Genomic DNA, 12,702 nt, shown 5'->3' on the forward strand with positions numbered 1-12,702 from the left:
CCAGGAGAGCTTCAGTCGCGACACCACGCGACGTAGGTGTCCGACCGAGTCAAAGGGGTACGTGCCGAAGCTCGTGAACGATCCTCCGCCAGTCGCCGGGACCCTGGCAAGCTCGTACATCGTTTTCTCTTCTCGCCAACGCGCCGCACCACACCACCACTTGCACTTCTGGCAGTGGGTGGGGAATCTCCTTGGCAATTCGGTGAGTGCTTGATCTCGTTCCCAGGGACAGCCTTACTGCAACACGAATGACCACGGCTCAACGTGTTGCAAATAGCAGAGATAGCGACTATATATACCTACAACTTCCTTGGGAGCGACAGGCCTCTTCCCTCCATGGACCGGTTCCCTGACCTGGAGAAGGAGGATGCGCTGGACTGTCCTCCATCGCCACGTCGCCTCTGGGGCCTCCCACGCTCCTTGAACGCTGTGTTGCGGCTTTGTGCTATTGTCGCGCTTGTGATATTTATTTGGCTATACACTCTATCTGGACTGCTGGTGTGTGGCATACTTTATTGGGTCGGACTCGCTCTCTCATTAGTCTGTGCAGAGCCTCCGCTGGCGCCCTAGTCTCAACGGTTTCCCCGAGTGTCACAGTGCAGTTGACTGGTTCGAAAGCCCCGCCAGCACAACAACCAAGAATCCGAACTTCCGCAAGCACTACAAGGCAGTTATCCGACTCCCCCTCGACGCGCCTCAGCTCGTCTTTCTCGCGGACGCCCCTCTTGCCTCGGGGACCTTCCATGTCGTCCCCGATGCGCCATATGGCACGACAAGCGCTATCGTCGAGGTCGACGCTTACTACAATGACCGTGCGGCATTTGACGCATTGTCGCTTTGTCGCATAAACAAGCTCGGCAAGCACGGGCTTGGAATTCATGTAACTGCACGCATTCTCGGCTGCATTCCACCATTGACTTGCTTCTCTTCAGACTCCTACGCCCTGGCTTGGTCCCGACGTTGACATCGACAAGCCATTGGATGTATCGGTCCGCGTCCGCGTCCCTGTGCCAAAGTCCGGCGCGGCGCTCAAGTTGAACAAGCTCACGACTCAGATGGGTTCTTTCGGGCAGTATCTTAACCGACTCAGAGATGTTCACTTCGACGAAATCGACATCGAAGGCGTCAATGCTTTCATTCAGCCTGATGTGCGACTCCTTTACACCCCATACCGTTTCTTGGAGGCTGACTATCGTGCATTTGCAGTTCCTGGTCGCGAACACCATCTCCGTGAAGACAACGAATAGGCTCCTAGTCGGCCAGTTCAATGTGACACGATCCCTGACGCTCCACAACGAGAATGAGAGGGTGTCGGCGGTGGTACACGCGTTCAACGACGCAGAGCCCGGTGGAGACGCTACGAAGGTATCGCTCCGGACGACCAACTCGTGCGTATCTCATCAGGGATCCCTTTCCTGCGCCCCTGCCCTGACATCGGCTCAGGTACCTGGCCGGGACCCTGCACCTCCACTCGACCGTCCCCGCCGCCGCTCCTGGCGCATGGCCGTCTCTTGGCGGGAACTTCCACGTCGACGCCCGCGCCAACGGCGAGCACCTCTGGCTCCAATTCCCCGCCCTCCCCCCAGACGCGCGCCTCAAGCTCGATGCGGCCAACGGCAACTCTCCCACAGACATCACACTCCACCCCGCCTTCGAAGGCACGTTCTCGCTCGACGCCTCGGAGGCGCCGGACGTGCGCTGGGGCGAGCGCGTGAAGGACCCGAAGGGGCTCGGGCGGACGCGCGTGGCCAACGTGAGCGAGACGGACGACGGCACGACGGAGGGCAGCGTGGAGTGGTCTCCATGGACGCACGGGGAGGGCGCGCGGCGAGACGCCGTCCTGCCCGTGGCGCCCAGCGGGACTCGGGGCGAGGTGAGGGTGAAGACGTGGGCGGGGCCCCTGCGGCTGAACCTGGATCAGACCGTCCAGTGGGACTAGTTGGATGTGCGTGCTTCGTGGACGTTGATTAGACTGTGGCTGACGTATTGCTCCAGGTTCGCGACGTGTATTTTTACTTGGAGGTGGCCGCAATTCAGTCTGTGGGTGAGCGCAGTACTTGCACGACGTTCGCCTGTGCTTTTCGCATGCCTTCGTCAGAAGACGCTGGTCTCGTTGAGCGTTAAGATAGGATGGCATCAGGGCTCCAGGCCCCAGAGTGGCCAGTCTCGAAGGAGATCAACTTGAACCTCGCGAACGGCGCCATGTACGTCCGCGCCCACCTCAAGCCGGAGAACGACCCCGACGTCGCCGGCGCGCCCACGACCGCCTCGTTCACCGCCGCCAACGGGTGCGCCCATCGCTCTCCGGTCCGTTCGCATGCCTCTAACACTGCACATCACGCCAAATTTCCTGTCAGGATATGTCTGGGATATGATGAATATCGCAGATTTATCCAAGGTTTTTCCTGGCAGGGAAGTTCTGGGACATTCCTCGAAACCTCACAACTTCCCAGGAATATCCTGTGCACATCCCGGCTGGCGCTTCCAGGGTACTCGCTATTCCGGGCGCGTTCGTGGACCGTGGTTCATACAATATTGGTAAAAGCATGTATATATTCTGACGTCTATGCTACTGACACGTGCTACAGGGATGCAGAGATACTAGCGGTAACCTGGATTCACAATAATACGCAGCAGCTGGCCACAGTCGGGGAGCAGGGTCCGCTATCGCGCCATGGACGGCACGTCAGGCGGCGGCGACGGTGGCCCACGCGCGCGCGTCGATGACGCCGAGCACGCCGATGTTCTGCGCCTCGCCCTGGACAGTGCGGACGAGCATGAGGAGCGTGTCGATGCGGCCGACAAAGCGGGGAACGTTGTCGAGGAGCTTGGCGTCGTTGAGCAAGTTGAACACCGCACAGATCGCCTGCGCGTTCCGCTGCCAGCCCTGGAGGCGCCCCATGTCCTCGCGCGCGCGCCCGTAGGGCCCGAGGACGCTGAGGACGCCGAGCATGCGGTCGAGGAAGGGGAACGTGCGCCGGGTGTAGAAGTACGCCTTGAGCGCCTCGATCGGGTCGCGGTGCGGGTAGGGTGGCACCTGAGAGACATCTTGAGGAACGAGACCGACGCGGGGCCACAGATCGCGAAGAGATGGGTGGGGAGCCAAGCGAGGGCCAAGTCCTTGAGGGAGATCGTGGACCTCGGTATGGTGCTCTAGGGAGGGTTGACGAGCGGCCAGTCCCACATGTAGAGCATCCTGCAGATCACGCGTGATGGAGAGGAGGGATGGCGAGGACGAGGATATGGGAGACAGAGCAGAGAACGCACCCGATGCCCATCGCGGACCAGATCCTCCATACATGCTCGGGCGGGATCTCAGCGAAGGTTGGGCTCGCGGCTGCCGTGCGACGCTCTTGGGTGAGGGTTTGAGCGGCCGACGATTGCACTCTTGCAAGTACTGTAGCTAGTTCAATATGACTACGTATATATGAGACAACCAAACAGGGAGCAGAGAGCCAGTCTCGACTGCAAAGCGGCACACGCGCTGCAACCTATACCACTTCTCAGGTGTTTGCACTCACCTCGACTCGGGCGCTCCGTTGTGACTTGCGTCCATCGTGTCCATCTTGTCGCACTGACTTCAAAGGGGTATCGATTCCAAGGCAGCACGCAGATGAGACGAAGGACGTACCCGGGCATCATCGCCACACCGTTCGGTCGCACTGCGGATGTTTTATAGCACAACTCAGTGCGCATATAATCACCCAAAGAATGAGCAATACTCACCTTTGCTGCTGTATCCGCCCAAAAATCCCGGGAAAGCCCGTAACACCCTTCATGCATGTATAACTGCGCTTGATCTAGCCTGATCGGAGGTGAGGCACACCTGACTGGTGATAAGTAAACCGCCACTGAACACAGGCACTCAAAGGTAACGGACGTCGGACGACGAGCCTATTGATCGAGCGGTGCGGCGTTGCACGATGGGGTGTGGGGGGATGTCATAGGGATGGCTGGACATGGCACTTAAGCCTGAGGCCTGAGGAAGGATGGGGGAATGTAGCAAGGGAAATGCAAGGTGCTTCTCGACGCGCAGACGCGTTAAGACGCGCGAGGTGAGCAGGTCACGTGGACATGATTGGTCGCCTGTCATCGAAAATGGCCCGGAAATCCGGATCCCGGGATATACGCGGGATATGTGTTGGATATACAACCTATCCTAAACATTTCCTGACAGGAAATTGGGCGTGATGTGCAGTGTAACGGGCCCCATCTCGCCGCAGCGTGATCGAGAGCGACGTCTCTCTCTACGCCCCCTCGTCCCCGTCCGCCGTCGCCCCGGGCGCGAGCGGCACGTCCAGGTGCGGCGGAAGGGGACCGCGCAGGTGTCGGGGCGCGTGGCGTGGGGCGAGGAGAGCGGCGGGGAGGGAAACGTGGTGGTGTCGACTGCGATCGGGAGCGCGAGCCTGTTGTTGGATGGGGAGGCTTGAGCTTGAAGCTTGAGGGGCGGCAGAGTGGGCGCTGCGGCGCAACCTAGGTTCGACGTTTGATGACATGCCGAACAGACGAGACGCGCGCCGGCGGCTGAAGGTCAAAATTGTGGACCCATCCCCGGCCTCTCTGAAGTGAAGAAGAATCGAAGCGGGTCGAAGAAACCCGGGAACCATCCCGGCCATCCTTCGCGGCCATCGGTGTAGGACATATGCGGTTCACGTCCGTGGTTCGTATCCTTCAGGGGCCCAATCGGGGCGTGTTTTCTCAAGCTGTCAAAAGGCTTGTCGCGGAACCTAATCTCTGGAAGTATAAGTATGTCCCATCCTCGACGAAATGCCGGTGACTATCTCCCCACTCGCGGCTCGGCGCTCGACTATGGACGAAGAGAAGGCACAGCTGGGCTCAATCCTCGACAATGCGTCCACTCATCGGCTTACTTCCGTCCCACCTCCTTCGCGTCTGCATGGGTCCACGACCATTTGCGCCTCAATGGCGGTCCTCGCCTTGCGCTTCATTTTGCTCACCACCGCGGTCTTCGCGCTGAACGCACTACTCCCTGGCAGGTATGAACTCAAGGTGAGCAGCTTGACATGCTCGCCATCGTCACACTATCCATGATGTATCATCTAGAACTATATATTGAACATACTGCGCCCGAATCCCTACAAGCGCTGCGAAGTCTTCCTTGACCGCTCTTCCCCAGAAGAAGTCTTCAACGCGCTTCCGGTCCCCTGGCTGTACCATTCCGTGTCGCACACGACGATGCCGCTCGGCGCTACAGAACTTTCTTTCTGGTTGAATGGCGACTCTGCGGGCGGCCGATTCAACGTGTCTGCAAGCGAGTCGCTCGAACCTGGAGAGGCATCAATCACGGTCGACATGTACTTTAACAGCACACGTACGTTCGAGGAGTCTATCGTGTGTCAGGGACACAGGGATGGAAACGAAACACTTGGGATAATCGTGCGCGTCCAGGATCTTGAAAGAGATTCAACTTGCCAACACGCAGAGTCCTTTTCAGACACCGCGGGAGCGTTTTCCAGGGCCGTGGCCTCTCCCCATCTCTCAGAGCATCTTCTTTGAGGTACACGTCCAGTTGCCTGTTCCCAAGCATCCTGATGTCCCGTATTTGATGCCTCCGTTCGAGACGAACCTTCCCCTGTTCGATCATACGTTCGACGAATCGTTGGGAGGAGTCGTCCGCTTCTCCAACGTCAATATCGCGCTGTACTCCGGAAGCCTTGCCGCCCAAGTGAGTGCTGTCATTTCCCTGTAAACAGCAAGATGGCCGTCAATACTTATGCAAAGTTTATTACTAGTCTACACTTGTCGCGAAAACGGTCGTAGTCACCGGCAGCAACCGCCCCCACAGCCCCGTCGAGGGCATGAACATCATCTCGGGATACTTCAACGTCTCTCAGACCCTCGACCTCAACGCAGGCGATGGGACCATCACCGTGAGGGCCAACCTGCAACCCGACTCCGCCGAAGACGCGACCCATCCGACCACTCTCGTGATGTCCTCTCGTTCCGGGTTCGTAGCCCCCCTCTTCTCCTATAAAAGCTGCCGCTGACGACGAACCGTATTCTCTCAGGGCGATTTACGGCACCATTGGACTATACGCGCCTTTTTCACCCTCCTCCTCGGGCCCAGGCGCCTTCAACGTGTCGGCCTCTTCTGCCGGGATGATCAGCCCCCTTAGACTGACGATCGTCGACCACCCCGCCGAGGCACCCTTAGACCTCCGTGCGAGCGCGACTGGAAGCATTGACGTTAGGCTAAGGAGCGAATTCGAGGGGACGTTCACGGCGCAGGCGGTCGGGCCCGGACGGACTGCGCAAGTGAGCTGGGGCCCGAACGGCATGCCAGACCCCACTGGACAAGCGCGCGCACGACACGTCCAGACAGAGTGGGTTGATGACGGGCAGGTTTCGGGGAGCATTTGGTGGGGAGACGAGAACCAAGGGAGAGGGAACGTGGCGTTGAGGTCGGACACTGGGTTCACGAGGTTGTATTTGGATGAATGGGCGTTTTGACGGGCGGTAAATCTGGTTTCACATTGGCGCCGACAGCGGCTCTGACTCGAGTGGACCGCCCCAACTTTCTTAAATCCATGAGTACTACTACCGGTCCAAGAGACTACCACTAGATACTACCAATTAACCCGGTCCGTGTCAGCTCGAGCTCAAAGACACCGTGACGCTCTTCCCCGCCGCGCCCCCCGACGGCAGCGGGACGCTCACCGTCACCCTTGTCCTGCCGTCAAACCCAACCGGCGCCGTGCCCACCCCGTCCACTTCGAGCGTTACATCCACGTTCGAGAGGGCCTGCGTGGGGTCTGCAACCGTGATCTCGCCCTCATCGAGCCTGTAGATCACGATAGCGCTCGTCGACGCGGACACGGTCACCGCCCCGCACGCCGCCAGGGGCCCGGGTGGCGCGAACGTCGCGTTCCCGCCCGCCCGCGCGTCCCAAAAGACCGCCGCGGCGACGCGGTGCGCGGAATCGTACACCGCGCTCACGCTCCCGTCGTTGCGCACCGTCACGAGCGTGGCCGCCGTCTTCGCCGCCTTGGCGAGGAACCCGCCCGACTCCGCCGTCGCGGGGAAGGCCGAGTAGTGGGCGGTGCTGGGCGTGGTCGCGGCGCCGTGCACGATCCACGCGGAGAAGAGGTCCGCGGACTGCACGCCCGACGCGGAGGCGCCGATGGCGCCCCAGTCGCCGGTGCGCGTGCCCCAGTAGACGGAGACGTCGGTCCCGCTCGGGAAGGCGTACCCGACGCCGTCGTGCCAGAGCGTGAGGGAGTCGCTGAAGTTGCCGCCAGAGGGAAGCGGGAGGCCGTTGAGGAGGACGGGGCCAGAGTGGCGCTTCTGGTCCAGGACAGAGATGACGGGCGCGGAGGACGTGGAGGTGAGGCTGGAGACCATGACGTGCTGGACGTCGTCGTCGAGGAAAAACCAGGCTTTTTGGAACGAGAGTGCGCCGGTGAGCGGGTTCGTGTAGCGCATCGCGGCGGCGCCGATCGTACCGTCCGATGCGCCACCAACGAACGCTTCTTTGCCGGACGCCCTGGTTTTCTCACAGTCGAGGGGAGTGTTGTTGTAATCGGTGGTGATCCCAGGAATCACTGCATAGAGGAGGTGAGGGACTGTGAGGATCATGGATCATTGATCAGCCGACGTACAGTTCCAATCCCACATGCTGGCGATGTCCTCGTACTCGTCTCCCTCAAGGTAGGTGTAAACCACGCCGTCGGCCAGGTGGAAGCCGAAGGGCTGTTCGTGTGTCAGCAGGTCCTGTGAAGGGATCACGGAAGAGCCTACATTTTGGTTGTTGGTACACTCCGTGTTGGCGGTCCGGGAGGAGAACATGCGCAGCGTCGAAACGTAAGCATCACCGCGGTGGACCATGTAATCGTTGTTGTAGAACATGCGGTTACCCTTCACAAATCCGACGTTTGCGTCGTCAGTATCCGAAGTGAGCTGGATGGCAGCAGAGCTGATGATGTCCGAATCCCAGAGCTGCCCGAGCTCTCCAAGAAGTGTCGTGTTGATCAAAATGCTCGACGTCGCCCTGTATTGCCTCAGTCACCACAGACCTCTTCGTGAAACTGTTCACTCACTGCTCATCAGCAACGGCGAAAGTGATCATACGACCAGTGACACTCTGCAGACATATTGGATGCTTGTCAAACGAAGAAACGAGCGAATTACGCACGAAGTCCCAGTGGAGCGTACCAGTCCTGACGTTTTTGTAGATCATCCACAGGCTGCCGTCCATGAGCGTCTCAAACGCGCTCCTGCTGCCACCACTGGCCGCGAACTCGGTCCCTGCGGCGATAATCTCGAGCGCGATGACGTCGTTCGAGTAGTCCTTGCCGTAGTTGCCGTTGTAGATGATGCCAGTGTGCTGGCCGAAGCTGCCGTCGGGACGGATTCCGTCCGAGCCCCTCGCGTCGTGGACGACGACCTCGTCGTGGACGTGTCCATACGCGTCTTCGAGCCAGCTTGAGTTCTCCGTGAGCAGCCCCGCAGTGATCCCGCACTTGGCGATGTCGAGGATGTTCGCGCCCGCCAGGAAGCCCTGACCGGAAGCGAACGTGCCAAATGTGCGCCGGAGGATGTTCGAGCAGTTGCCGTATTGTGTGTCAGAGAGGGTGTCGTTGCCCAGGATGAGGCATGTGTCCCCGATGAGCACCGGCACGCCGATCACCTGCAGGGCGCACGGTCCGGGGTCAGCGTGTGGCTCCGGGCCCATGGCCGGGGAGGTAGATTATGAAGGGAAGGGCACATTGGGGAACCAGTTGGTGTTCCAGAAACCAGGAGTGCCACATGGGCAGTTGCCGCTGCCTCCAGCGTACAGGCAGTCGAGGTTGGGCATATCGTCTGTAAACCAGAAGTCCATCGCGCGTGACGCCACGGCGAGTATAGTGGTGCTGTTCACATAGACATCCGCCCCAGGTACTCCGCCGCGCCACGCGGCCGCGAGTGTTTCTGAGGCGCACATACTTCAGACGAGATTGAGCGGAGGCAAAATAGATGGAAGACGCACGAATGCGGACCCAGTGTTCCTCCGCCGGCCAATTCGCACGGCGTCCGTCGCAGCCAGTGGTGTAGTCGACCTCGGAGTCCGGCCATTTGCCGCTGTCATCAAGGGTGTCGAGCCTGGAGAAGGTCAGCGAGCCGCCCTCCGGAAGGTAGAGGCACATACCAAGACTCGATCTCTGGAACTAGCGTAGCATTGATTCCACCAGTCGCGAGCGCGACACGACGCGAGCGCATTGTGCCGAAGTCCACATCCCTCACAGTGGGATTTTGAAAGGGTATTATTAAAGCACGGGGGTGTGGACGGGTGAAAGAAAGGAAGGAGCGTGCGGTAGGAGTAAGAACTCGTGAAATAGAAGCGAGAGGTGACTCAAAAGACACAATGTCCAACATGGCTGCCTCGACGTCAACTTGGCGAGAGGGATGGGAGGTTTAGGAAAAGGCGGATGCATGCATATGCATCAGTACGTCTGTATACATTATACCGACACCCGATGTGTCAGCCCTCGAGGTTCTTCCGCAGTCGTCCCTGTGGCCGGCAGAACTGGCATTCACTGTCAGCCCCACCGGCTAGCGACGCAAATTTCACTCTTGAACGTAGGAGCGTGCCATTTGGAAGGTATTTAGACATAATGATCAAAGCGCGGCTCGAAAGGCGCGTACTTGCCACCGTATAGCAATATCCCTACATAAAGCCTGTGTGTAAATGCTGACATGCCGTTGAATATATAGAGCTCACAAAGCTTCACGGAAACCGTTTCTAAGCCTGCAATCATCATTGCAATCTCAGAACGAGCGCGAGACAAGCACCGTGGTGGTGGTGGAGTAAAAGGGCATGAAACGTTCAAACCGCCACCTCCTGCTGTAGTGACTCTAGGGTTAGGGTTAGCCCCGCGCAGAAGCAAACAAAAGAGCGGCCTGCCCAGCCCGAGGGCCGAAGCAGGACAGGGAAATATTGCGACGGTGCACGAGCCGAAGCCCACCGCAAGGCTCCCCTGAGGACATGGTCGCCGTGCTATGGGAGACCCCCACGGCCCAAGCACCCAGGACATGAAGGGGCACGAGCCATCAAGGTAAGTATGAGTTGCTGTTGTGCGCAGAGGGGGGTTTTACGCTCGAGACCGCGGCGCACGGACCAGGGCTGTGTTTTGTCAAGACGCGGGGGCAGCGCGGTGATCTAGGCTGAGCTCGGTTGCGGGAGAGATGTGACTCCAGCCGAAGTGAGAGGGGGCGCCTGTCGACTGGCACAACGCCGACAAATGCAAGCTGGTCATACAGGTGCATAACTTCTGCCGGCAGCTTGACGCGAGTCTCGTGGCCGAGTTTCAAGCAAACGGGCTCTAGCATTGTACAAGAGGATTGATTAATACTCATCTCTACTTCGGTAACCTACCTCCCCAACGAACGCCTCAGACAGCAACTAGTCCTCGTCCCAGTTGCCCGCTTGCTGCGGTATTTTGGGTCCGCCCGCCGGTCTGCTCATGATGATGCTGTCCACGCTGAGCACCGACATCGCCGCCTCCGTCGCGAGCTTGATCGCCCACTGCTTCGCGGCGAGCGAGTCCAAGATCTCGTGCTTCGTTGCGGACAGCGTCCCGTCCGTCTCGGCCTGCTCCCCTCTCTCAGCGCACGTCTACAGGCAAGGCGAACGTAACCACGCACCTCGACATCAACACCCCACGCCGCGCCGTCCGCCTCGGCGTGCTTCGCCCACAGCCGGCTCACGACCTCATTGCCCTCCGCCCCGCCGAGCGCGTTCTCCGCAAGCGTTCTCGGCACGACCTCGAGCGCCTGCGCGAACCGCTTGACCCCGTGCTGGCTGAGGCCCTTGAGCCCGCCTCCGTACGCCTCGACGCGCTTCGCGAGCTCGAGCTCCGTCGCGCCCGCGCCAGGCACGAGCCGCGGGTCCTTGATGAGCGCTTTGATGACGTTCACGCCGTCGTCGACCGCGCGCTCGAGGTCGTCGAGCCGGTTCATCGTCGCCCCACGGAGGACGATGGTCGCCGTGCGCGTTTTCTCGGTCGGACCCGCGCCGGGGACGTAGTCCGGGTCGCCCTCGACGATCTGACGGAGGACGGTGACCCGGTCGCCGCCGATCTCGATGCACTCGAAGACGTCGACATGGCCGGCCTCCTCCGCGGTCGGCGCGCCCATGCGCGCGAGCGGCGTGGCGTTGATCACTCGGCAGAGGCGGCGGAGGTCAAACTTGGAGAGCACCTTAAGGACGGCGATGTTCATGCGGTTGAGGTAGTGGAGCGCGAGGTCGCCGATGGATGAGCCAGCGATGATCACCTTCACGCCTGAGTCTGCGATCTCTTGGAATATCTGGGGGAGAGGTAAGCGGATGAGTTGGTGAAGACTGTGGATGTACGCACCTTTTCTAGTTGCTGCTCCTCGCCGCGCGTGAAGTTCAGCATCTCTTCGGCGCTCTTGAGCAGGACGGTGCCCTTCGTTTCCGTTTGTGCGATGTCGAGACCGCACGTGAAAACGGCGACTTTGCCTTTTTGCACCTTCTTCACGGCACCTGCGACACAGTAGTTTTAGAGGGATTCAAATGCAAAGCGAAGAACTCACCGTCAGGCTCGCGACCGAAAACCATTCCCCGCACAACCTTGCTCCCCGACAAACTACCACCCATGATCTTCACTACCCGAACGTTGTCGACGTTGAAATTCTTCGGATTTGGCGGCATAACGGCAAGCGATGCTTCCGCAACCAGCCCCGCAAGCTGATCCTCGAAGCCATATTGTTTTGACGCGATCGCGGGCTTAAGAGCGGTGGCGAGAGACGCCTGCGTGAGAGGAGAGGGCAAGGATGATGTTGAGAGGTCTGGCGTGATCGGTTAGCCTTCTCTCCCATTGGAGACGCCTAGAAACGTACTGTCGAGCTCTGCGAGAGCTTTTGCGGATGCGAGCTCGTAGCCCTTGATGACTTCACTCGGATGAAGACCCATGATCAAGAGCTGCTCCGATTTCTTGAGCATCTCGCCGGCAAGGATCATGACGGTGTTGGTAGAATCGCCCATCTATGCTCCCTGATAAGCTTATATTTCTTCCAATAGAATGGCAAGGTTGATAGGAGAATGCAAGGGTTTGGGAAGAACCTGGAGGAAGTGGTCGAGCGTACCTCAGACTCCTGAGCTTGAGATGCCATGACCAGCAGCTTTGCTGCCGGGTGGACGACTTCGATCTCACGGATGATCGTCGCAGCATCGGAGGTGACGAAAAGCCTGCCCAGATGGTTGATCACAAGCTTATTCCTCCCTGCGTGTCCGCGTCCCATGAGGCTCACTACGCGAACGGGGGAAAATGTAGCACGCACCGTTGGGACCAAAGCTCGTCCTGACAAGATCCGAGAGTTCCGCTACTGCCTGGATGTTGCGCAATACCGCATCCTCCAGGCCAGACATTTGCTGCAGGAAGGGACGCGTCAAGCTCAGGTGCAAGACGAAATGCGCGCAGCGCGCAGGCGGATATTAACCTTGTATCCATCCTTGAAGAGCTGGATGTTCTGCGCCTTCGGTACCTTCAGAGACATCGCGCAATCGTGAACCAAAGGGAGTGAAGTGGGAAGGAGCGGAGAAGTCGGAGCACAAGGAGGAGGACGCGCGCCGCGATTATTTCGCGAAGCCGCTGGGCGCCGGAGCGCGATGAGATAACGGAGCCCTAGCCTGGGGTTATGGTCAGTTCTCTGACTCTTACCACATTCTTGACTGCGACAACG

General features: G+C 59.4%; 5 protein-coding genes across 5 annotated transcripts; 2 read left to right on the forward strand and 3 right to left on the reverse strand.

Annotated features, from left to right (window-relative positions):
- Window positions 1-336: 336 nt before the first annotated feature.
- Window positions 337-2,605, forward strand: BXZ73DRAFT_100484 (uncharacterized protein; the record flags this gene model as incomplete). Its single annotated transcript, XM_048014587.1, has 10 exons — window positions 337-498; window positions 551-880; window positions 933-1,148; window positions 1,207-1,388; window positions 1,444-1,873; window positions 1,940-1,945; window positions 1,996-2,044; window positions 2,141-2,307; window positions 2,454-2,538; window positions 2,589-2,605. 10 exons carry the CDS (start codon window positions 337-339, stop codon window positions 2,603-2,605), a joined length of 1,644 nt encoding a protein of 547 aa, XP_047878710.1.
- Window positions 2,606-2,686: 81 nt separating this feature from the next.
- BXZ73DRAFT_100485 (uncharacterized protein) lies at window positions 2,687-3,301 on the reverse strand (the record flags this gene model as incomplete). Its single annotated transcript, XM_048014588.1, has 1 exon — window positions 2,687-3,301. One exon carries the CDS (start codon window positions 3,299-3,301, stop codon window positions 2,687-2,689), a length of 615 nt encoding a protein of 204 aa, XP_047878711.1.
- Window positions 3,302-4,809: 1,508 nt separating this feature from the next.
- On the forward strand, window positions 4,810-6,471 carry BXZ73DRAFT_100486 (uncharacterized protein; the record flags this gene model as incomplete). Its single annotated transcript, XM_048014589.1, has 5 exons — window positions 4,810-5,010; window positions 5,065-5,352; window positions 5,504-5,686; window positions 5,754-5,968; window positions 6,030-6,471. The coding sequence occupies 5 exons, from the start codon at window positions 4,810-4,812 to the stop codon at window positions 6,469-6,471; spliced, it is 1,329 nt and encodes a 442-aa protein (XP_047878712.1).
- Window positions 6,472-6,609: 138 nt separating this feature from the next.
- On the reverse strand, window positions 6,610-9,216 carry BXZ73DRAFT_76809 (polysaccharide lyase family 8 protein; the record flags this gene model as incomplete). The annotated part of the gene is made up of 7 exons (XM_048022512.1): window positions 6,610-7,562; window positions 7,620-8,008; window positions 8,058-8,101; window positions 8,153-8,647; window positions 8,726-8,928; window positions 8,987-9,099; window positions 9,146-9,216. 7 exons carry the CDS (start codon window positions 9,214-9,216, stop codon window positions 6,610-6,612), a joined length of 2,268 nt encoding a protein of 755 aa, XP_047878713.1.
- A 1,183-nt stretch (window positions 9,217-10,399) lies between these two features.
- On the reverse strand, window positions 10,400-12,516 carry BXZ73DRAFT_89488 (T-complex protein 1; the record flags this gene model as incomplete). The annotated part of the gene is made up of 8 exons (XM_048025295.1): window positions 10,400-10,588; window positions 10,642-11,304; window positions 11,355-11,503; window positions 11,554-11,808; window positions 11,860-12,004; window positions 12,106-12,242; window positions 12,301-12,391; window positions 12,460-12,516. 8 exons carry the CDS (start codon window positions 12,514-12,516, stop codon window positions 10,400-10,402), a joined length of 1,686 nt encoding a protein of 561 aa, XP_047878714.1.
- Window positions 12,517-12,702: the final 186 nt, after the last annotated feature.

The sequence above is a fragment of the Epithele typhae genome (assembly GCF_022376455.1).
Source record: "Epithele typhae strain CBS 203.58 chromosome Unknown BXZ73scaffold_18, whole genome shotgun sequence".
Classification (NCBI taxonomy): domain Eukaryota; kingdom Fungi; phylum Basidiomycota; class Agaricomycetes; order Polyporales; family Epitheliaceae; genus Epithele; species Epithele typhae.